This window comes from Dermacentor andersoni, chromosome 6, assembly GCF_023375885.2.
Source record: "Dermacentor andersoni chromosome 6, qqDerAnde1_hic_scaffold, whole genome shotgun sequence".
NCBI classification, from domain to species: domain Eukaryota; kingdom Metazoa; phylum Arthropoda; class Arachnida; order Ixodida; family Ixodidae; genus Dermacentor; species Dermacentor andersoni.
In genome coordinates, this window is record NC_092819.1 from 72,232,777 (window position 1) to 72,258,898 (window position 26,122).

At 45.6% G+C, this 26,122-nt stretch overlaps 1 protein-coding gene across 1 annotated transcript in view; it reads right to left on the minus strand.

The window, feature by feature from the left end:
- Positions 1-3,730: 3,730 nt before the first annotated feature.
- LOC126522374 (glutamate receptor ionotropic, kainate 2-like) overlaps positions 3,731-26,122 on the minus strand; it is a 118,421-nt gene continuing 96,029 nt past the window's right edge. The window contains exons 6-14 of the mRNA XM_050171112.3: positions 25,464-25,640; positions 24,594-24,758; positions 18,321-18,425; positions 14,298-14,411; positions 12,891-13,094; positions 11,348-11,871; positions 7,174-7,372; positions 6,608-6,821; positions 3,731-4,166 (exon numbers count right to left, since the gene is read on the minus strand). Of these exons, the coding sequence (XP_050027069.1) occupies positions 3,886-4,166; positions 6,608-6,821; positions 7,174-7,372; positions 11,348-11,871; positions 12,891-13,094; positions 14,298-14,411; positions 18,321-18,425; positions 24,594-24,758; positions 25,464-25,640 (1,983 nt within the window). The 3' untranslated portion in view covers positions 3,731-3,885. The remainder of the gene's footprint in view (positions 4,167-6,607; positions 6,822-7,173; positions 7,373-11,347; positions 11,872-12,890; positions 13,095-14,297; positions 14,412-18,320; positions 18,426-24,593; positions 24,759-25,463; positions 25,641-26,122) is intronic.

Genomic DNA, 26,122 nt, shown 5'->3' on the forward strand with positions numbered 1-26,122 from the left:
AAGAACAACTTGTTCTCATATGTTGGAGGCGGTGACTTTACATAGTATGTTGCGCTTTTTCAGCATCAGTATGTAACTGCATAACCATGGCACGCTCCAGCAATACCCTGTGCCACGAAATCCTTTCCCAATTCGAATAAGTACTCGCCCCAGTTACTAAACCTCGCGCTCGCAGATAAACTGATGTTAGTGTGGCCGCCTTTTGAAGTCTGGTGCGCACCTGCAAACGCGTCGCTTCCCATGACCAAACGCATATATCATCTGCATAGACTGACACATGGACGGATTGCGGTAAGGTATGGACCAGGTCGATGAGCACGAGGTTAAATAGAGTGGGGCTCAAGACACCGCCTTCTAGTACGCCACGGTAGGTGTTGTGTTGTGATGACGCACCATCCTCTGTTTGCACAAAGAATGACCTGTCCTTCAAGAAGCTCAATATCCATCGAAAAACATCTCCTGGAGTCCTCATATCTCCTACCTAAAAGGAAATTAGTCATGATCCTACCTAAAAGGAAATTAGTCATGATAACCCACGTGCTCAGATTTTTGCGGGAAGGTCATGGGGTGCGTCTGTGAGTGCCATGCTCCATCTCTATAACGCACTGTTCCTCGGTCTCCTGCGCTATAGCTTACCTGTACTGGGTGGGACCGGTAAGACCGACCTCCATGCCCTCCAGTCTGTACAAGCTCAAGCTCTTCGAATTTCCCTTGGTGTTCCCAGATGTGCATCCACGGCCGCAACAATAGCCATCGCGCATGACCACCCCATCACTACGTATATTCAAGTCGACACTTTAAGGATGCATATCAGGCGCTTCGCCCGACTTCCATCGCATCATCTCGCCTCCCTTCCTGCCGCTCGACCTCGTTCAGCCTTTAGCAGGATTATTGCCGCCAAGGATGGAACTTTACCGTCGAACTTCACGCCTGCAGCACGACCATCTCTACCACTGTGGTGCTTCCATCCACTCCAGGCTCTTCTTGTTATTCCCGGTATCAAAAAGAAACGGAGATTTCATCTTTCGCCCTAAAACAAGCCGTTCTTTCATTCCTACTTGACAAGCACAAAGAACGCATCCACGTTTACACGGGCGGTTCTGTCTCCTAAATGTTCAGCTGGAGCAGCGGTAATTCCCGCAGAGTCTGTCACCCTCAAGTTCAAGACGTCTAACATTACATCATCGACGGCTGCAGATCTCGCAGCTCTCCGTGCTCCTCTGGAGTTTATTGTTCACAATCATCACATTCATGTTCCATATTATGTGACTCGAAGGCAGCTCTCCCGTCTCTGATGTCCCCTTTCAATCACGTACCAAATGTGCGACTAGTCGCTGACATCCGACTACTCCACCATCACGCAATCAACTAGGGGTACAACATCATCTACCAGGAGATACCGGGTCACTGCGGAATTTCGGGAAATCACAGTGCTGATGACGTCGCCCAATCGGCCCACGATGGTGCCCATGTTATACCAATACTGCTTTCACGAACAGATGTAGTCACAACTCTTCGCTCCCTCACCCGCGAGCTTACGCAGAATCAGTGGAACACCAGTGAATTCAGGAACGCACGTCTCCACAGATTGGATCCACGTCCGCAACTCCGTCTACCACCAGGGTTACCACGAGCGGAAGCATCACTTCTGTGCCACCTGTGGCTTGGCGTGACATTCACGAACTCCTATTCATTCAGCATTGGAATGGCGGACCGCCCTACTTGCGACACTTATGGCTGCGAGGAGACGATTGAGCACCTTCTTTGTGACTGTCCCCATTACAAAGTGCCAAGAAAAGTGCTCGTAACTGCAGTCCAAAAACTTGACAATCGCCCCTTTACAGAGGAAAAAGCTCTAGGACACTGGTCCAGACGGGCTTGAGCGCTCAAAGCCTTAAGGGCTTTGCTGAAGTTTTCAAGGACATGCGAATTGTGCGACCGTCTTTGAGTGTTGTAGCGCGCAGTATCGCGTTACTGTGTGAATTTTCCGGTTTCCTTTCTTCCCCTCTTCTTCTTTCTCCTTTTATTCCCTTTGCCCTTTTCCCCAGGACAGGGTAGCCAGCCGGTACTTACACTGGCTAATCTCCCTGTTTTTCCTCCCCTTTGTCTCCCCCCTCCCCCCAGTTACCAAGGCAAGGACCCCGAGTTCGCTAACAGCGATCACGCTGCATTCATTCCTAAGAGCTAATGTCAGCCAATCCTCATTGTGAGCGTATCATTAGCTAATGTAAACAGGCTATGCCAAGCGACACTTACGAATAAAAAGCTTTGTGAATTCTGCCCCTTATGTCGAAACCCATCCGCTGGGCGTCACGCCCGACCACTTCGTAGAGGCGTGAGGTAAGGCTTGTGTGGAACCCATGTGCTTTGCTGTGCTGTTGTACTGCTCCTTCGATGAAGTCGCTGTGACGGTGGTTGTCGAAGAGTAACTTGAAAGCCGAGGAGCTGGGTTGTGCGTAGGCACACACGCAGATTCCGTGGCTTTCGCAGTGGGTAGCAGGGGTCTATAGCGATGAGCATGGGTTGTCGAAATTTCGGTGAGGTATTGCGCTTAAAAGGTCACCGAGAACTTTCGATAAAGAGAACACCACAAAACTTGCTTTACTTACATTACATGGCGTAATAAAGCTTCAGCAGTAAAACTGCCACTTTTTCAAGTAACAGCATTGGACATGCATTCGTACAGGTGTGCCCGACATGGCTGTCGAAAGCACTCGGTAATAAAACTTTTCAGTTCTTTATTATTTTTGATCTCTCCTGTATGGGAAGTCTGCTGCAAGCCTGAAAAAAAATTCAGAGAACGATGCAGGGCGTATACGTTTTGAAGCCCAGACAGACCAGTCTCGTGCCTTTTGTGGACATTACAGTTTACTAGTTAGGGAGGCGAGGTTGCATGGTGTTGCAGTGTCCAGCGGCGCAAAGCAACACGAATAAAGAATCATAAATACGCCAGCTCCGCATGGCAGGAGTGAAATATGAGTGATGGAAAATAAAGGCTAGGCTGTTTCCGGTGGGAATGCAGCTGTTGTACACTATACTGTGCCTCGAAGCTAGTCTCCCAAAAAGGAAATTAGGGAATAGGAAATTAGGAAAAATTAGGAAATCACGGCGGAAGATACGATTTGACCCCCTACACTGTTCAGTCGTCATACCTCTGATGACTGAAAACTGTATACTAGTTTTACAATAATATATTGTGCAGTGGCTCTTTCAATATCTTTTTTTATACTTTAGGTAAAATTTGCTGGGACATCCTATATAGCAAGAAAAAAAAACTGCTTGCTCGAATAAATAATTAGGTAAGTCTTTGTGAATACTATCTGAAACATAACTCCTTCCCATTTCAATTCAGGCAGTAACATTACCTAGCTAGTCTTAAAATTTTAAGGGGTGCGTCATGTCTAGGCGCGTTTATAAATGCGTAACATTTTCGGCAGCGGCGTAATCATATCCACGATTAGGCCGCTGACGAAAATTGACACTATTAGGGAAATATAATACACTTGTTGACTGCAGTATTAATCTGTGTTTCACAAGATAAGTCATTTCACAAGCACTCACAACAGAAGTGCACCCTTCCAAACACTGAGCGAGCAAATAAATAAAATAAAATTAGGCAGAGCAATATGACATTTGCATGTTTTCATTATTATTAATACTGCCACACCAAGATAACTTTACCCAAGCTATCAACACACGCCGCATGCCGCGAAAACGCCATACACATGTTACATTGAAAACATAATTGTATATTATCTTAGTAAAGAACACACTTTATTGGTTATACAACCTGCGCATTCCGAGAAACCGGTATACGAGCTAATCGAAGCGCTGACGATTAACATGTCTTGTTTGTCTATAGTCACTGGTGGCAGCCTATAAGCCTCATACACTCCTGGAACTTCGTCCCATTCGTGCTTTGCAGAAGAGCTCAGCGAAAGCGATGAGGCAGGCCAGACCGAGACCTGCTAGAAGGACGACGAACACGCCACCCACTTTTGGCAAACCCAGCTCGCTAGCTGCACCTGTCCTAGATTGGCTCGTCTCCTCGGCACAGCGCTTCGTCGGATCCCGTACTTTCCACCAACGGTCCTTGAGTGTTTGAAGGGTACCACGCTCTTGCAGCCGCAGTATGGTCGACGAAAGAAGGTTGCGGTACGGAGATCCTGCGAGAATGAAACATTGTGTGTTGTCTTTTTTCTTCGATAGACGCAAATATACCAACATGCCAACGCCAACATTCACTATCGGCTACTGAATTTTGCACGCGGAACTTAGAAACGTATCACATGCATTACGCATGTGCGGATGTACCGAGCTGACCATGTAATCACTAAGAAGTTGAAACCTGCTGAATTATTATTCCCTAGACCGCTCTGCCACATTCTAGCTGGATATTTTGCCTTGTATGACTGAACCATCTCGATTAATTACGCAATGAAGCAGAACCGCGAAAATTGTCTGACTTGCCTTGTACAAAAGCGAATAACACATATACATATTGCTACACGCGTGTGGTATTTCATTGTTTGAACGAGGCGCGTGGGCGTCATCAATAAAAAAAAAAAAGCAGGAAGAACGAACTGGGCTCGCGCTGTGAACTTAACCCGTCAGCGCTGCAACCCCTGTTGTAAATATAACCCGTAAATAGTTGCTGGTCTTACTGACTCGTCCTTCGCGTAACATTGTGGTGGAGGTGGAACATTCCCCGTCCTCGCCACGGAGCTCCGATGCGGCTGCACTGTCGTCATCTCAGCCATGGCTTCCGACGGCCCCACCCCGTCGCCACCTACACCTGCTGCACCATACACAACGTACGTTACAGTTCCTAGTCTCCGCGATGTTGCGACATTCTCCGCCCAAAATGGCGTTGACGTCGACGACTGACTCAGCCTGTATGGGGGTGTTAGCCAAAGGCACCACTGGGACCCTACCATCATGCTTGCCAATGTGATGTTTCATCTGGACGGGACACGTCTCTGGTTTCACACCCATGAGGTTGACCTCTCCAGCTGGGACATTTCAACGAGAGGCTTCGCAGCCTATTCGGCAACTCGTCAGGTCGGCAACAGGCTGCGCCAAAGGAGCTTGCCACCCGTGCCCAGTCGTCGACGGAATCGTATGTCTCCTACATACACGACGTGCTCGAGCTTTGCTGGAAAGTTGACGAGCACATGACCGACGTTGACAAGCTGAGCCGAATTCTAAAAGGCATGGCGGACGACGCCTTCAATTTGCTCGTCTATAACGACGTTTCTATCGTGAAAGAATGCCGCCGCTTCGAGGTAGCCAAAAGCCGCCGCGTCGTCCCACAGTTCTCCCGGCTCGCAAACACCCCTGCCACGCCCTCTTGCTCCGCGGTTACCGGCACACGACCATTTCCCGAGAACGTCCCACGTATCGTTCGCCGTGAGAGTGAAGCGGTGAGTCCGGCCCCCCTTCATCCACGACCTCCTGACGGTACGTTTGACCAAGCGGCCCCCACTATTTTCGTTATTCAAGCAGTTGTGCAGCAAGAAATTGCAAACCTTGGCTTTCCTACCGCCTGCTCGGCCACCCGACCTGAATCGGCACCCATTCCCATGTCCAAAACCTGGAATGCTCAGTTTTTCACCCCGAGACCACGCAATCAAGCTGAATGGCGAACCCCAGACGACGAACCGATCTGATTCCGCTGCCACCGCGTTGGTCATGGAGCCCGCCACTGCCGCGCCACCTGGATACCGCCGTACTGGAGCTCATTCCTTGCTCCTCGCCCATACGCCGACGCTCGCCGTTATTCACCTCGCCGTCTGTCCTACTTATGATACGCCTGACAGCAGTTCCTCCGTGCGATCGCCGTCGCCTCAACGCCGTCGCTCTCGGTCACCCCAGCCTCGCCGCTTTTCCTCGCCAAAACCAACGAAGTTTCCCTTCGTTGGTTGGAAAACTAGGCCATGCAGCTCTTGGAGGTAGTGCTGCATCACGTTCGTACTGACCAAATCCTCCGTTGACGCTCCTCACCAACACGAACTTAATTGAAGTAGACGTAGATGGTGTTCCGTTGACGACATTGAATGATACTGTAGCCCAAGTGTTCACAATGAGCGCTAACCTATGTCGTCGCCTCAGAAAAGTTCTTACGCCTGCCATCACTCGAGCCGTACGCGTCACCAATGACGCCTCTGCTGCCGTCAGGGGTATGTGCACAGTTCGCATATGAATTGTAACAATATATATATATATATATATATATATATATATATATATATATATATATATATATATATATATATATAGGGAAATACAGCATTCGCAGTGTCTCCTTGGCCCTGTAACTTGACACGTTATAATGATCTAATTGTCTACCCAAAGAAATTCATATTTCACTAGAGTTGGCAGTAGATGAAAAGTGCACTATACTGCTGACGCAGTCACACCAAACTGCAGGACAATTACTTCTCTAATTTTCTTGATAGGTGCTAGGTGATGGGTGATTTTCTTGATATCTTCTTGATAGGTGTACTAGCGTTCTTGCGGCAACTGTGTCCCCTAGCCACTTCAATTTTATAAGAAAATATTGCACTACAGAAACAACAGGACACTTACAGCCCAAGTTAATACTCACCGGTCGGCATGGCGATGCCGTAGCCTTTAGACTCCAACAGACCTCCGATCTGCTTGAGTTGGCAACGTCTCCGTACCACGTACTCGACGCTGGTAGACTCCATGAGGAAGGCGTAGCCGCCGCTTTCCACGCGATCAATGCCTTCGGCGTTGGAAGACACCAAGTCATCCTTCATGGCGTGCCACATCATCTCGTACGTCTCGTGTCTAGACTCCTGAGGCGCAAGGTTGCAAGAGAACATAAAAATATAAAAAAAGCTAGCCTGACTACAGTGAAGCCGTTTTTTTTTCTTACATATGAAACCAGAACTGTCTGAGGCTGTCACTCGCTTTGATAACATTTACACCTTGGTGAATTGCACATTGCTTTAACGCTAACCTGCAAGCTATTTCAAGAAGCGTTAAGATGGAAAGCGGTAAAATTTTATGTTTTCCATCGTCATAAAATGCTTCGGTACTGATGGTGGTGGCTGCGGTTGCTTTTAACTCAGTTGCGCATCGTTTCACCGAAAACGTCGCTCCAGGCACAACACAGGTTTCAGCACCTCAGTAATGACTGCGCCATACCTTGAACAAAGTGTGCGTCGACCCAGATCGCACGCACCCGTAGCGCACGGCAGACTGCTTGGCCAAGTCTTCGGCGCTCTCGATGGGCGACTGGAGCCTCTCTCTGGTTAGGAAAGATGCCAGGTTCGCCGTGTACGACGATACCAGCACGAACGAGAACATCCACCAAGTCGCTGTGATGATTCGTGTCGAAGGTGACCTGCAGTATTTGCTATGTCACCAAAATTGTACTGACCAAGCGACGGCAAGATAAATTGAGGTAGAAGGATAGGATAAGAATAAACTTTATTTGTCCAACGGTTGTTGATGTTGGTGCCCGGGAGGTAGAATGCGTGCAAATTTGTTCTATATGTATATTCGCAGGACTGCGTGCTACTATTCTGGAACATCCTAACTATGCCTTTGCAGACGTATATAAGTTTACCTAAATACGCTCTGCTTTCCGCCCCCCTTTTTGGTATAAGTAATCGGTACTTCAACATAAAAAAGTAAGGGGTGTTATGTCTTCCAACAGCAAAGTCAGCATGGCGTGTTCGCATTGCTGCTCGTGCATAGCTTCTGGAACTATAGGCGTAATCTTTTCAAAGCTAACCTGCTTGAAAAATCAAGATGTTCCATGATTCTGGGTGCATTAAGTACCTCATATTTGTGTGTCCCACTTTCAGTGCGCCGCGCATGACGCTAGTGAGACTATCATCTTCTTAGCCTGCGGTGCACGACACTCGACGAATGTTTGTACCCCAGCGGTTGTGCGTCCAAGCGTAATCAGGCTCATTGCGCTCTACTTACTTTTCTAGAGTTGACTAACTTAGGTTCACGTTTGTAGTGTCGAAACTATTCTATTCAACATTCTGTAGTAGCATCACCTTCAATGATCGGCCGTACTGTGTGTGATCTGTACTGTGTGTTATACTTTATACTTTAAATTTGTCCTGTTGCCCTTCCTTTCCTCTTTCCTCCCCTCCTTTCTATCTTCCATTTCTGTGTTGCTGTCCCCTCCCTTCTGAAGAGTAGGCAGGCGTTGTGCCCCTTCCGGTGGCAGTTGCCAGCCGGCTTCTCGCTTTCCCTTTCCTGTTAATTGTGTATGTGTTCAAAACAAATAATAATAATAATAATAATAATAATAATAATGGCAGCGATTTTTTTATTTCAATTGTTCTTTGCTAACCTGGAGGATTTAGCAACACATTTCTTTTTAGTAACATGAGCATTTTTTTACATAGTAAGACGACGGGACGGCGACTGACGAGACGTGCCATCTTCCCTGCATTTACTTTAGAATGCGGAGTGGCGCCTGCAGAACGCGGAGTGACGAAAGCGCGTGTAATGCTCGTGACTCGAACACCACGACATGTACGGCGCGATGATGACTGCTGATGATGCCCGACGAAGATTATGACGCTGCACTTTTATCATCGAGCAATGTTTGTTGTCTAGCGGGCGACATGGTAGCTTCCGAGACCTTCATTTTCTTGCATGTCAGTCAGGATTGGGAATCTAAGGCGAAAAAAGAAGAGAAATTCTGCTCTTACATCTACTATGCGAAAAAGCAATAAAACAAGAGATGTGTCCCCGCTCTTCGGTGCATACAATTTTTATGTAGGCATACGCAAAGCTGATCTGAAAGCTCAGCTTTCCAACCGTTACCGTAGCATGTGCGAACAAAAAGAAGAGGTTTATGGCATGGAGTATGCGTATCTGGACCTTGCACTTAAAGGGACACTAAAAGCAAATAATAAGTCGACAGGGACTGTTTAAATACCATTGCAGAAATCTCGCAACGCTTGTTTCGTGCCAAGAAAAAGATTAAGTTTACGAGAAATCTGAATGTGAAGGGTCCACTCTAAGAAAAGTTTACACCCTTTGGAGTGCCCCTTCTGCCACACAACAATAATCGTCATCTCCCTTGATGCGTTTCCTTTCTTGAAAACGCCGCGCCGCTACTTTCCTGTCGGGAATGCTATCATGCTGATAACGCGCATGCCGGTCTACTTGAGAGACAACTGTTAAGGCAGTTGATCTTTTCCTTATATAATATTATCGAAGGCTGACACGCACGCACTTCCACCATTATTGATATCCCATGCCTCGACCATAAGGCGCGTATCTTCATCCCTATGCACCCGCCGTGGTTGCTCAGTGGCTATGGTGTTGGTGTGCTAAGCACGAGATCGCAGTATCGCATCCCGGCCGCGGCGGCCGCATTTCGATGGGGGCGAAATGCGAAAACACCGGTGTACTTAGATTTAGGTACCCCAAGTGGTCGAAAATTCCGGAGTCCTCCGCTACGGCGTGGCTCATAATCAGAAAGTGGTTTTGGCACGTAAAACCCCATAATTTAATTTCTTTTTATTCCTATGTCTATACGATATCGCGCATTTATCTAACTCCGGTGTGCAATTACAATCTCGGTCGTTTTGGCAATGCAAGAAAAGATTAGGAGGCGATCCACCGGTTAACGACCTTTTATGTTTCATTATCCTCTGATTGAAACACCGCCCCGTTTGCCCTACGTAGAAATAGCCACAGCTAAAGGGAACTCTACATACTACACTGATACGACTGTCAGTAAAATTGTTGTTCTTGATGTACTTCACTGGACAAATATCTGTTCTTTGTTTGCCTTTCACCAGCTCCTATTTCCTCTGCGTGGCAGCGCATACCTTACCTAGCTTTTTTGGAGCAGTGAAAACAACATTAACGCTGTATCTACTTGCAACTTTTTTGAACCTGTACGATACTGAATGAATGTAGGATATACCCACTACTCTTTTCTTGCTATTACTGCTTTCTGTAATCACATCTGTTCCCCTTGAAGTCGACTTCTTTAAGCGTTCAGCCACAGTGGCCACTGCCACGCTAGGATAACGTGCTTCTAATAAGCGCCGCACTTGTGCATTAAAACTGGCGCTCATTTTGTGCATGCACGATCTGGTGGGAGAAGAGTTAAGGCACTACATGGCAATTCCGTTTTTTACTACTTTGGAATGCTTGGATTGAAAGTTTAATAATGGCTTCGAAGATCTAGGGGAGAACTGCCAACACACGTGATTTTTTTGCATTATAAATCCTTACCAATTCGCTCAGCTTTCTGTCGTCCTGATCTGTTCGCTTTAGCTTGACCTAATGTTTGCCTTTAGTGTCCACTTAAGACAGTACCTACACGTTCAATACTTGTGTTAGAGACATTTTCTGACACCTGTCTTCGATACATATACTAGGCATGTGTCCAAGAAAGATATCTGACTACGCATCAGTTTCCCTTTCATCAATGAAGCGTTTTTTCTTCTTACTGTTATAAGGAACGTATCTGATCAATACCTGAAAGAAAAGTTAGGAAGACGCCATGATTTCATGTCTCTTGTTTTGTTGTGCTGTTCATTCAAACATTTTATAAAGAGTGCTCGACCATAAGCTGCCCTATAACCAACCTATCTGGCAAAGTCGGATCACGGGCTTGTAATGCCACTCTGGCCAGCAGAAACTCTGCCCATTTCCCGATTTGTTACCCATGAATTATCGACTCCTGCATGAAGCTCGAGCTACCACAAGGCCTCTCCAGCTGCGATGCAATATTTTATGTCACTTGTGTGACTATGACTGGCCTTTACTGATATCTTGTCATTACTAATTGTAATGACTGTAATACTTACTAATACTGAGTGTAATAGTTGTAATATTAACCTTTGTGTGGCAGCTGTGGGCGCGAAAATGTGGTCTAAAAATACCTTTTTATCTGTCTTCCCTGTGACGACCAGTGCATTGTACTCGGCACCAGGTTAGATCATCTGTATGCGATACCACTCGCGTTCACAATATTAGTTGGAGCATGGCCACTTGCATCACACGCCCACAAAGCAATACGTGCCCTACTGCAGTTTCTGAAGTCGATAGACTTCAGTAAGTGACTGTAACTTTCAGGTGCACATCCGGACGAAGACACACACTCAGCGTTTTCACTTCTTCCTTTTCGTCCCTTAACCCCTTTCTACAGCGTAAGGTAGCATACAGGACGTGCATCCGATTGACCTCCTTGCCTTTCCTTCAGTTTCATTTTCCTCTTTCATATGAAAGGCCAATAAGTTAGATTATGAAAAGAACAACGACCATGTTCAGGTGTAAGTGAAAGCATGGAAATAGGTCGTAAAGAAGAAATAAACGTTCCTCAACTCACCTTGGCGACTTATTGCAACCCTGTCGCATGATGGCGCTTATTGTGAACCACAAGCTGTTTAGCAGGGTAAAGTCACTTTTCATCGTTTGTAGAGAGCTGCCTCCCTTGCCGTCACGGAATATCCTCTCTTCCTGGTGTTCTGGAGAATCCGTTACGTCCTGTCCCTTGATGATGTCTAGCCCAGCGTGGCCACTGTCCGTTCTACTGTACCAGTTGCCGCCACTACGCTCTACGCTGTTCCGGCAGCAGCAGCTAGAACACCGCGATACCGCGCGACTTGCGGTCCGCTCTGCACTCTGAGCACGCGCAACGCAGCACAGCACGACACTGACAGCTATGCACGCCGCTGCCACACACAGCCACACATCCGGTGAGAGCGGAGACAGGAAGAACAGAAGCGAACGTTTCTGTTCGGCCTTCTTATAGAGTATGCTGACGCCCAAGGTCATGAATGGCATAGTAAAGTCAACGGCCTGCTCGCGCTCTGATGTGATGGTCAGATCTCCGACCGCCAGGTCAGCCTCCTAGAATGAAAGCGCAGGCAAGGGAACATTCACGTAGGCGCTGTATATTGTAGAACTTCACGCGGAGTCTAGAAGCAGCAGGAACAAGGTATTTCCTGTCACTTCCTTCACAAATGAAGCACTAGGAATTCATAACACTGAGGCAGTAAAATGCAGAATTTTTCTTTCAAACACTCAAAAGTGTCGTCTGCATAACAATCCATGCAAGTGTTTTCTCGCCAGAGAGTTCTCATTGCTGACAAAATTTGTTATTAGAATGAAAAGGCTGCTAATAAGATATGAAAGAAGCAACACGAAAATCTTTGATAAAATTTTCTTTGTGTACAAAATAAGCGAAGCCACCAACTACAGCTGGCCAGAATATCCCTCATACAAGCCAGCGCTAAACGCTCGGATATCACAATTCCTCCTACGTTTAAATTTTGTGGTTTATTCTGCATGTGGTACTTGTTTTGCATATCGCGCAAAGTATGTTCAATAAAATGGACGGCCACTTATAAGTGTCCTTACGTGATTTGAATGCACGCCATCCACCTTAATCCACTTTAATTCATCCTAATCCACTTTATTCCCCTTCATTCACTTCCGCCTCATTCACTTTACTCCACTTTAACTCTGCTATTTTTACAGGAACCTCCCTGAGAAAAGTGACGTCTGTCCGAATATATTCTGCGCCGTCGGCCATTCTTTGTACTATCGATTGATCACGCCGGATCTTCTGTCTCATGGGACATACAAGGCTTTCGCATGAAAAGCAGCCTGTAACTTGTGGAACCTTCTGAACCGTCGAGGGCATTCTGTCCGAGTCTCTACAACTGGAAAATTAGCGCCAGCTAGTAGGCTGCTTCTCCTAAACCAGTATGCAAATTTCTGGTACAACATTTATACTTTAAAACACGCACTATTTAAGTTATCTCGACACGGCTTATTAACATCGACACGTTTGTGACACTAAGCGGCATGACGTAATGATGCACTTTCCAATCGAAAATTTGGTTATGTTTTGTCACACAACTTACCTTGTCGACAAGTTCGCGCATCATGCCGTTCCACTGGCCTTCGGAGTCTAGGGCTCCGTAAGCAGCATCCCTGACAAGCCTGAGCTGGTAGCGGAAGCCGAGAAGGACGGATATTTCTCGGAGCAAGTCCACGCAGAATCCTTCGAAGCGGTCGTTTCCTTCAAGCTTGTGCGCAGATTTCTTGAGCATGACGTAAGGTGCATTCTGCGAGAGCATTGAACAGGACACACGTGAAAGCTTTACTAGTTTGTAGTACATGGTCTGCAAATAAGACACAAGAGAAATGAAAAGAAAAAAATAATCAAACATTGCGCCGTGCTATGTTGAGAGAATATGTAATGGTCTAGATAGAAGCATCGATGCTTCTGCGGAGATTCGTTTGTTTTTTCGCGCCAGAAAGACCAGTCGCATTATCTTATTTTCCTGGTCTGGCTGTGTTTAGTGTTGTTCTCTTCTTTCTTAATGTTAGTACCAGTGCAAAAATGGGTTGCTTCATTGAGGTCATCAAACAGCCCAGTCCCGCTCAAAATATGTATCCTTTGGCAGGCAGATGAAACATTGCAGTTATATGTTTTGTGCTTAAAAATATAGAATAAGGATAACTGTTGAAATATTGTCTACCTAGTTTTTTTTTTCAGTAACTGCGAACGCCTGAGATCTTGCGTCTCTTACACAAGAAAGTTTTGAAAGAAAGTGTGTCTCGAATGATTTATGATGCTTGGTTTTCAAATTAAACCTAAGAAACATTTCTATTCCTACTTACACATGTCATTTCATCCAGTACAACAATTATTCTGCACAGTCTCTTTCGCTTTTCCCTTTGTGACCTGGGAGCACTGAATTAACGAGAATAGTCGACGGAATTCCTCTCCCCGGTAACATGCGGGCCCTTCTACGCTGATCCCATATAGAGCGCGCTGTGAGGCTCCCCCCTCCTTCTGCCCGTGGTATTATATTTCTTATGACAATCACCCCCCCCCTCCCGAACCTTCACCATTACTGCGACACTGTGTCCGACCCTGCCTGGAATTGGCGGGCCTAGTCAAGCTGCGAAAAAACAGCTTTATCCCATTATTCTCACTACTATAGTGCGTTTCATTACAATCTAAGGTGGTCAAATAAACCAAGAGAAATCAGACATCAAACATTCCTATATGCGCTTTTGTTTCCTGCCACACGCGAAGTGCTAAGCAGTTTACGCTGTTTAATTCCGCTGTTTGAGCCTGATTGCCTAATTTTCCAGGTTATATCAGTGCCGCCTGGTTCCATAACTTTTGATAAGGCGATCGGGCAATACATCATGCAGGACATGACTTCGCAAATCGGTATACAACTATGACAACCCATAATTATTAATTCGAGAGCACATCTGGCCTTGACTATTAAAAAGTTAGAGTACCCGCTCACCAATATTGTCGTAATTCTCAAGGTCTTTTTCTTCAATACATTGAGTATTTCTTCTTGGAACATCTTTTCTGCGTGAGTGATGTTGAGCCCAGACGATGCACTCCAGGTTCCGACCTAATGAAATATGTATAAGGAAAATACAAATCACCGTGCACAAATTAACAATGACGAGAATTCCTACTTCATCTGTGCATTTAACGTAAGTAAAATTTTGTTTATTCGACAACAATGAAAACATGCAAATGTATTCCTTGTTAGTGTGAAAACACAGAGGACCTTTTTTTTACCTGCCCAATTACCACGTTGCACAATGTCGAAATCAATTGATAACGCCAGAGAATGCGCCACTAAGTAACAGAACGGAACACAAGACAAAAATTTTTTTCTTTGCGTCGCAACCATAGAAAACTCACTATGAAGCTTAAATTCAGGAAGGGTCATCTAGCCGTTTTTCAATCGTTTTCGATAGCTTCAGTCAGAAATAAAAGTTTTAAAGTTATTTGACCAGTAAATTGAAGCAATGAAATCAACCGAGGCCTACTAAACTTGACTTTTAGGAGACAATTCAGCTTATTCCTCAGGGGAGAAATGGCGGATGGCGATGCAGGGAAACTTCATCAATTATTATACTGCAAGGTGCGCGATCCCAAAATTGTACTTAAACAAGAACGCTCGACGTCAGAGCACCATCAGTGCGAAAATTATGCGATCAAAACCTTTCACAACCGCTTAAAATAAAAGACTCAATGTATACTGAAAACACGGCAGCGATTTGCTAATATATAGGTATAACGGGTAATTCAGAATAAAAGCTTCCTGTGGCAAGCATGAGTCGTTTCTATTGATGCTGAAGCAGTTAAGTTCACAGCAAGGAGTATCAACTGTCAATAAGGCAGACAACCTTATCATCATATTATAATATATATATATACATATATATATATATATACATATATATATATATATATATATATATATATATATATATATATATATATATATATATATATATATATATATATATATATATAATGACGTCACACCAAATCAACGAAATTGTGATTTCAACGAAATGACACGAGAAGATTGTTTTGAGGTTACCGGAGCTAGAAGTTACGTCACAAGAATGGCATTCTTCGCAAGGAACTGACAACTCTGTACATAAAAGATCGCGCAAGACTAACAGTTTCTCCTTTTTTTTTCAGGAAGAGGTCTGTGGTTCGAGCAATTCTTTTACAGGCAGGTACGCCGAATTAGGATGCCAGGAGGGGCACAATGTGCCCGTCCATGTTTGTCAAATTGTAGTCCCTTGATGAAGATATTATCAACAGAAGATTCCGGCTTGCCACAATGTACACATGGTTAATAGGGCCTTTCTTTCGTATCCCATATCGAAAGGCAGGTGTGTACATCACTTCAAGAGTTATGCAATGGAAAAACCCGTTCGATCTGCATGTTTGAATATGTCTAGCAAAAATTTTAACTATACAGGTGGGTCCACTGTTAGGAGGACCCACCATGCTCCAGGCAGCGCCGCGTACATGAAGCGGCAAAAATCAAGCGCGTAAGCGAAACGACGCAGGGGCGGTGCATGCCACCTGTCGTCTGCTACCGAACCCTTCATTCACTTTGCTCGCATGAGGTCGCCATGCCGTATAATCACACGTGCAGAGCACCCAACCTACAATGATGCCGAATCCTACAATAACCCCCGCCCTTTCAAATAAAGTATTTTCAACTTACGCATTGTGTCTAGCAGTATGGTTTCATTTATATTCTAGGTAGCAAGCCCCAGAGTGATGTTTTATCGAAGACAGACCTAAAGTATATTGATGTTCGGGTACATTTCAAAAAGTGCGGTATCTTGCAGAAGTGGTTTGCCATGTTAGAGAGTAATCCCATAGCTACAAGCAATACATACACGCAAATAAAGACACTTCAAGTCAAAGCATCCAGTAAGCAAGCAAGGTACCTTCCCACACTGTCGCGTCCAACAGAATTGATGCACACTTTGGTGCTACTTTCGCAGTTTCTTTGGAGCACAGCTCATAGGCGACCCTTCCTGCAGCGAACGCTGTTAGACAGTGCTCATCTTGTGTCCTTCTAGCTCTGTGTCTTCCGTAGTTTTCGCGTTGATTAATAAGGATGTATGCGAACGCGGAGCGCATTGGGACAGTGAGACTGATGCTCTCAAATCTTCATTACAGCACAGCTCTTAAGCGCCCGTTCCTGCGCTGAGCGTCGACGTGCCTCGGCGTCGGCGTCGTCGGCGTAACCAAGCGAATGAGCAGAGCGAGGGATGAAAGAGCTAACTCAGAGCACAGCGGAGCATGCATAGCGAAGAGAGCAGGAGGACGAAAGCAGAGGAGGCGGTTACAGTGAACACGTGAGGCGGAAAGTGGAGGAGGCGTGTATGGCGAAAGCGTAAGAATAGAAGCTTAGTGCCGCGAAATACATGCTTTGAAACGACTTATGGCTACAAGATGGCGCAAGAGTAGCGTCGTCGTCTGTACGGTAACAAAGCGCTGCATGAACGTACGTCTGTCTGTGGCGGCTACTGTGCATCGCAGTTTCGCATCATCCACGTGCTGCCTCTCGCAATCTGCCGATTAGCGAGGCAGTCGCGACACATTTGGCTCGGTGCAACGTGCCCCACCATAGAGATTAGCAGGATGCGTTGTTGGGCAAGTTGGTTCATTGTAATAGGAAACATTGATTGCGCTTTCTAGACAATCACATGTAATAAGAAGACAGGACAGGCGCAATGGGCAAGTTGGTTCATTGTAATAGGAAACATTGATTGCGCTTTCTAGACAATCACATGTAAGAAGACAGGACAGGCGCAATGGGCAAGTTGGTTCATTGTAATAGGAAACATTGATTGCGCTTTCTAGACAATCACATTGGGCAAGTTGGTTCATTGTAATAGAAAACATTGATTGCGCTTTCTAGACAATCACATTGCGCCTGTCCTGTCTTCTTACATGTGATTGTCTAGAATGCGCAATCAATGTTTCCTGTTACCACACAGATTGTCCGCGCCAGCCAGTATATCGCGAATTGGAAACACGAGTAAAGCTGCGCTCAGATTTCGCATTAGGGAGTACCGTAATCGTCGGTCAATTATTTTTGTGTTCAATCGGCGATGGCTTTCGAAGTCGCGATCGCGTGCTTCTAATGGAAAACGGTAGAGGAAACGTAGTTGATTTTGCTTACTATTGACGTAGAAGCTATAGTGGCCGATAAGTGCATGAGCACATGCAAGCACGCATACACACACACACACACACACACACCCTAACACACACACAAAGGACCCACCGTCAAACAATGCAGCTGATTGTTGCCTACATGTCCTAGTGGCGCAGACAACTGCCAGAAAAATCACGGTACATATTGATGAGATGAAGGAACGTCCCCCATGCTTTTCAGTCTTACGATATTATTCCTCTAGGAAAGCGCGCAACATCAGTGTACTCGTATACAAGCGGAATATTGCGCCGATACACGCATAACAATCGCACTTATTCTTGCTCTTAGCTTACACTTAGCTTACGCTCGAGCGGCCTGTCGCAAGGCAATTTTGCGTGCATTCTTGTGCTTCTTGCATGCTCGGAAAAACACTTTTATGTAGCACGTACTGAGCAACAGAAAGCTGTATCGAGTGTTTTTCATGTTGCTCTACAAATTTCTCATTGATGCTTTTCATGTACCTATAATATTTGAAAAGTTGATTAACTAATTATGACTAATTGTCTAATTAGGCATGAATGAAAATGAAATAGCTTGAGTATTTCCAAGCGACTGAAAACAACACTACCTTTGTTCTGTCAAGCTACGTGGCATTCGCATATTTTTAAGCTCTCGCTAAATTCAGCTGGGACAGCCTCATACTTTCCTCTGGTAAAAGCGAATTGCGGGCACACTTGTATTCAATTATGACAACGACAACCCGTGCACGTCGTTGGCCTACACTATCTAAAACCAGCCATGTCAGTGTTCGAAGATGAGCATCAAACTTACCGACGTCAGCCCCACACGCTTCAGTTGCACCACGTGAAGGGACAAGTTTCTTCGGTGGCCCGTACCATCGAGCCAAACGGGTCCAGTCAGGCCCGAAAAGCGTGCCTGTCCCGAAAGTGAGAATGATAGCGAAATCACCAACCTCTGTTGGCCTCCTTTTAAGTTGGCGGATGCATACGGTTAACAGTCTCTCACGCGGTAGGAACCGATAAGCCAAATTTCATTATGGCCACACTGGCCTAAGACGGAAACGAGGGCGCTTACTGCATACATCCCATGTGGAAGTTCCCACGAAATGTTTTCTCTATGTATTATGGGGCTACGAATTTCCATTGAGCTTCCACATTTGCATGCTGTATTTAACATAAAAGCTGTTTCATGTCATCAATGTCGTCTTATTATCGCTGATGAGCATTAATGTATACAGATCACTTTGCCTAATCACCTTTGCGCGGGCTTAAAATATGCCGGTTCGTGAACATTTCCTCTGAAAAACAGGCAGCATAAAATTAACCGAATTGCTCCACTCCGGAAGCGTTTCTGTGCCGTCGGAGTACTCGTGAACGCACACACTACCTTGTGTTGCTTCCCCAAACGCCGCTGTAGCTTGAGATAACATCGTTAGTTGGTTCCGCGTACACGCCATCGTTAATTGCTCGTGCGACTTAGGCGCGGAGGAAAAGTTACGGGTTGCTTATTAGGGCGCCTGTATAGGATTATCTCCACTCGCTGTCTCTGTTTATCCTGCTTAATATGCTGGTCGGTGAATGCGATTCGCCGCCGCGTCAAAACAAACTTTGATCATGTATTGTAATGGAAATCAGTTTGGTTATCGGGTTACCGGCTGTCCCTGCGCCCGCTTAGTGTAATGATCAATTCGGAGCTCGTTCACAATGCCGGGAAATTAGCGTGGTGTCCTTACACTCGCAAAATTCAACTGTGCGTTATCGCTGAAGCGGACACAGCCTGCTGATTTTACAGAGCTGTCTATTATCCAGTCTTGTGTTCTAGCGCGGCTATCCAGTGTTCTGTTTATATTATGTACCCTCCTGGTGGCTTCCCCCACTGAGCTACACAAGCACCTCCTGAAGCTGTGGAAGCACGTTCAACCTATGCTTTATATGTATTGTTTCCTTTTTCAAGGGGTTGTTTATTTTGCGGAAACGCCTTAAGTGTGCGCCAACTCCAGTTTGGTTAAAGAGGGTGCTGAAGCCAAGAGAGGAAGCAAATAGATGTACGATAACTGCTTTAACTACAGAGAATTGTTAGTCGTGAGATAAACAGATGCAAGTGCAAAACAATTTCTTCTTACGCGCTAACTGCAATTTTTCTTTCCGCAGTTTGAACCGATTCCTTGCATGAATGAAGACAAGCTGTGTAAGTGTATCATGAGGTAAGCGTAATGTGTAAGGTGTCTCCGCACTGTAAAATACACTGCTTCTACTTTTTACTGAGGTCGTGTGCCATATATATAAAAATAGACCAGTTTACCTTGCCACCGTGTTCGGAGCCTTACTCTGCCTTCAGTGAAGTTCAACAGTCACAATAAACTGCTGACTGCGGCGTAGCACGTAGGATAGAGTAGCCTATACTCTTTGAGAGCCATACAGGTTGCTATGCAAATCCTGCATGGAAGCACAAAGACATAAATTCTGACGTCTCCCTTAAGAGGCATTTTGGTGGCGCTGCAGTCTTTGGATAGTTGACGACTATAATTAAGAAAAATGTGGATCCCTAAAACGTGCAACAAATCGCTGTACCCCCCATAGCTCCATTATTAGGTGAATCATGAATGCCAAAAAGCTACAAAATCATAGCGATTCCTTCCATCTGTTGGTTCATATTTTTGAGGGTATTGATGCTTCTTTTTTAAATAAGAGAGATTGTTTTTGAAATGTTTGCTTGTACTGTCATGTCTGATTTTTGCGCTCGGGTGCGCGAGTGTTGTGCTCGGAATGTTTCACTTAAGGTAGACCTCAATGGGAAGCACGCAAGAACATTCATATTTCGCGAACATGATTCTTGTGTGAAACTTAATGTAGTATGCACATTCATGCTCTTCTATGCAAACTTGTGCGCGCGAAGGTTCCTGTGCTTTTTTTTTCTCAGCTGTCTTTTTTGGTATAAAAATTATGAGCAAAACTACCTCTCACAGAAGAGCAGCCGGCGCCAAACAGATGCACCAACCTCTGCCTAAATACAATTACCCGAAAAGTCGGTGGTCCCACGCATGGTGGGAATCGGTGTAAGCTAAGCTTTATGCCGTTTGCTTTGATAGAATGTGTAATTACTTCAGCGTTTAGTCCAATACAAGACTGGTGAGTTGATGTTAGGTTGTACGAGAGGGTTGAGCATTAGCATTGCCTCACATGGCACATCGGATCGTGGCAGAAGCGTTAAATTTTACTTGAGTTATGGGCCTGTACGTAATTGAATTACTATATTTGTATATATACATTGTATAAAAATATTCACTGTATGGACCGTGTTTCGCTGCGTAGCGAAGATGCTCCTGCTCCGTGTGACGCTTTTTTCGGGCCTGGGTGTTGTTATGACTCGAGGTGGGGTTCGGACCAGCAATCTACCAAGCCCTTTGACCAGTACGTCCGGTGTTAGGAATGAAGGAAAAAGGGTTTATTTTACACCATTCACACTGCCTCCAGATATGGAAGCCCACTCCATGCAGGAGCATATTAAATGTCCGAGTTCACATTAGGACATGTCAGCACCAGCACACTGCACGAAAAGTCGCCGCGTTTAATACCATCGTCGTCCCTAGGCAACTATACTAGGCAATCTGATGACTGTACCGCGACCAATAACAACCGTCGAATCGGTCGCAATATCCCGCCCATAATATCACACCATTCCGCCAAATAGCGCCTCCGAAATTGTACCTTTGCCCCCGCATATTTAGCAACCTGATCATCCGAGGTCGAAACCATTCCCGCGGTAGTATTCGACGATGGCCCTATTCATCAATTAGTTCAGGTCGTCCGGTCCAGGCAGAGAGGTCTTTTGTTGGCCTGTGAACAGTCGCCGTCAACATTGCATTGACTTCCGGATAGGCGCTGATGAATGGGTGGGTTTGTTTCGTGGTAAATGTCTAATTAATGCCCTTGGTCATGTTGAAATGCAACTGTCCTCGGCGCTGAGTGCACGCTTTGCAGGCATTTTTTCTGGCGCCTGTTTACGTGCTCCTTCTGCACCTCCTTCTGCGTCTCAACAGCGTGATCAGCACGCTGTTGAGACACCAGCGCCGAGCGCTTTCTTCAGGCTATGGACGATGGTAATGTTTGCACTATCGCAACCCTCCACCGCCCGCGCGACTTCCACAGCCCAGCACCTGCATTTTTGTCGCATAGGAGAGGAAGCACAGCATGTGCCGTACGCACAAACTGTGCAATGCGGCGGTGCCGGCCGGGATGCGTGGAGGCGCGTGCCATCTGGTGGTATTGCAGGAAACCCAGCGGCACGCGCAACAGACTATCGCAGCAGCAGGGCACGGAAAGTCGGGAGAAGAGGCAAAGAAAGCTTCGGTTTAATACTAACTCACAGCACGGTAACAAGCGTGTAAAAGAAATGTTTAAGCGTTAGTTGTGGTGCGGGCTTATCGTTTTCGTTACCCGCGTCGTACTCACAGAATCATTTGGGCATTTGAAGGCCCTGCCTCGTCTATGACGTGTCCGTATAAAGGATGCTTCTTTAACCTTGCTGTCTAAACTGTTACGCTCCTCTCCGATGTTCGAGTTTTTGCCGGCTTTCTTTGCATAGACTGGCGCAGCCTAATGCTGTATCACTATGACTGTATGGCGACAATGAGACTTTCTAATGAAGCCACTGGTATAACGAAGACCGCGTGACGACGATGCCATGAAACAAAGGAGATGACAACGAATGTGGGCCAGTGATGGCGAAACAATGACTGTATGACGGCAGCTATATGAAGATGGCGACATGAGATGGCGTGACGACAGCTGTATAAGTACGACCGCAGATGGGCGGTGCAATGACAATTCTGAACTGATGACAGTGGTAGAATGACTATAGCGTGGCGACGACGGCGCAAGGACAAAGGGATGACGAAGAGTGCATGATGGCGACTGCATGATGCTGAAAGCTTGATGGAGACGACATGATAAGAATCGAATCAAGAGTAGATGACATCAGTACAATGCCAGTTCTGAATTTATGATGATGGTATACCGAGCATAGCGTGACGAAGATGGCATAAGGACATGGGATGGCGATGATGCCGCGACAACTGCGTAATGAAGATAACTCGACGACTACATTATGTGGAGGATAACGTGACGACGACAGCATGGCGAGATTCGAGTGGTGAAGTTGTAATGACGGTGATGGAATGACCATAACGGCATCTCGGCGAAGATATGTAAGAAATTCATGACGACGACTTTAATACAACGACGAAACGATGACAGTATTCACAATTGAATTACAACAGCATGATTTCGTTGGAATGAAAAAGAAGGAATGAAGTCGGTGAAAGGATGATAGGCGCAATTGGTGGGATTTACCAGCCGTATTCACAGAGGGCAACAGCATATGGTGCTGCTACAGGGAACCAGTTAACGAAGCTTTACATCATTGTGATCAAACTGTCATCTCTTATTGGTGGAAGCGGATGTATCACAGCGTGCGCTTCAGCCAATGGAATCACCTCCAGGCGCGCAGCAAAGCTCTGTGCCTGCGAACGGCGCCAACTGGACAAACTGAGCAACAAGATAAGAAAACCTAAAAAGTTAAAATAGTTGTTATTGTTAGAGTCATGTAATAATGAAGAGAACGTTCCGTAGAGCCTCATTGACCAATATCCGCATACTATATCGATTCGAGAGACGTGCTGCCATGGCAAGATTTATTTCTTTCCTTTGCTGAGACATGTACCATCTGTAATGTCGGTCCGAGCATTTTCTAGATGGCCAAAGAATTAAATTTTTCGCCTATAATTTTACCCCACATTTACACTCGATAGTGCATGCACAATGTTTTTCTATTAAGTTACAATCCAACACTTCAATGCAGGCTACTCCTTTGGCGTTGTGCTTTCCATCCACTTGCTTTCTTGGTCAAGCAGGCTGGCAGCATGGCTTACCCTGAGTGGATGACATTGCATGGTAAGCTCAGTGAAATTTTCTCGACCTATAGTTCCCTCACAGTAGTGCGCTTCTATTCCTGGTTAAAAACACAAAACGTTTGTCTACTCAACCTGATAGCATTGCGCAATGATATAGTGATTGCGCGCTAATGTGCAAGGACCTCAGGGTACATCCTAGCGAATACACACGAATTCCAATACCGACGTGTCGTCGCGTCGTATAACGTCGTGGAAAGGATAAAGGTCCACTGAGAGAAGCAATTGGTTTATTTTTGCAGACTACGCCGACCAGATAGGTGACAGGAGACAAGTTCCTATACGCGCAGACCGATGTCTAGTTTGAGTGTTTAAAAAATATATGTAGAAAAGTTGGTACGCTTGCTAGCGCCGAGGACAACCAGAGGCTGGAATAATTATTTCACCACTAGAGTAAATGCGCACAGAACGCTTCAAATAGTGAGGAACTGATGTGACGGGGTTGTGAATGTGCCTGACTCGGTTTAGAAAAGATCACGTCTCAGTCTGCTTTTCATGATTGCAAGTGCACAGCGGCAGGAATTGGTCGCAACGAATCCAATGAAAGATTCCGAGGGACAGGAACACAAGCAACTCTGTACAAGCGTACAATGAGTCTTTCAAAAGCACATGATCCCCACTGCAGCACTGAAAGCAGCAATATTGGCATCGTTGCGAAAGTGCACAGGCACTGATCTGTGCGACTGTCCGTATCCCAAGCATCGCTGCAAGCGGAGAATACACCTGGCGTATAGAAGATGTTTTCATGCACTCTTATTTTTGGATCTAATGAGGATGCATGGGCTCTAAAAAGATGGAATCGACCCTTTAATGGACCGAAACCATCCCTGTCACACTCTTAGGTGTGGCTACTAAGCACATGTTGCAGCATTGGATCGTTATGGTATCATATTAAGCGCATGTTATCCCTGCCTAATGTACATATAGAAAGAAAGCTGGAATTGTTTGGCGTACCAAGTTTTAATGCCACATCAAACATTCTAGGATCAGCAGTTTTGCAGAGGGGTGTCCTTATCAGACAAGTCTGCACCGCTGTTATCTCCTTCAGTGAGCGCGGCTACATTCGCTAATAGCCACTGTTCATGACAAGAACATTGGGGCCGGTTGTAGCTTACCTTCTTAACAGCATCGACGAGCACGTCGGACGGCGGCCAGTTGCCCGGCGCGGAGTTGGCACGGCAGCTCACTCTGGGTGGCGTGTCTAGCGTACCGGCCTTGGCTAGGCTCTGGATGGCTCGCACGAGTATGTTCAGCGCGTCTTGAGTGAGAGCCGCGTCTGTCTGGACGAAAACACGGGGTTTACGAAGTAGTGCACCGCTGACGAAGTGCGCATAGCATGCGTGCACTTGCCATTTGCAATTGGTTTACCTCGCACATGTTTCTAGTATCTGATTGCTCACCATTTGCTTCTAGCCCTATAATTATAGCGCTAGCTCATTGCCTGTTTCATGCCAGTACGATGAGGGCCAAAGAAAAAGCGCCAATGCACTACGCTTTCGATACCCGCCTAATAAAACTGGCCACATTAGCACTGAACACTACAAAGCGGTACATGAAGTATACGCTGTGCTGTTTTTCAGTGTTTCACTTCTAAAATTCGGTTCTTATCCGTTTCATCAATGACTAACGCAGTCCGTACTAATTTTTGCTATCGCCTATGTACGCCCATACCCTCAAGATCTCAGTTTTTTCATGAGACCACTATTGCATTGCTTTATATATATATATATATATATATATATATATATATATATATATATATATATATATATATATATATATATATATATATATATATATATATATATATATATATATATATAATGTACTGATTCCACAAACACGAATGAAAAAGGAAAAACTAATGAGACCACTATATGCAGAATACTATTAGCAAAGTTGGCACCTTTGATTTTAACCTTCTGAATGTGCCAACGATTCAGCAAGCCCTATTTAAGACAACATAGGCGGCTTTAAGAACTCACCCTTAATTGCTTCCAGGAGGCTCGATGAGCGAGAAACAATGGGTACACGCCAGTTTGAGTGTACTTCTCGCGTACAGCACCGATGTCCTGCTCCCACAGCTCTCTCTTCAGAAGCAGGAAACCGGTCAAGTTGGTTCCCGAGTTCTGCAGATCCGAAAGGTCCACCGTGTGCAAGTCCTGCGCAGTTCCATCACCATCCCTTATAGCGTTGCAAATGAAAAACCAGCGAAAAATCATTTTCCTATTTTTTTCTCTCTTCGCATCGTCAACGAACGAAGATTTTTTAAATCTCTTTTTCAGACAGACTACTCGGAATTGTGCGCTAAAGTCCTGCTTATGCGGAATATTCGATTGACGGCTCGCTCACAACTTGGCGACAGTATTTCGTCCACGTTTTCTTTTACATATAGGCATGGCTAAATCTGTCAGGCTGCGTCGAGTTCTTCCCGGGAAAGCTTTGTCACTCCATCTAAAGTATGCAAATTTAGTGGTTTTCCTGGGATCACGTGCCAATTATATACACTTGAAATTAAACGGAAGGCATATTATCTAACATAATTTTACTCGTGAGAAAAATGTAGCCTCGAGGCTCACGTGGTCCTGTATTCGTCATATAGCATCTAGGTGCTTATACTTTGAACATTCGCAACAGTAATGCA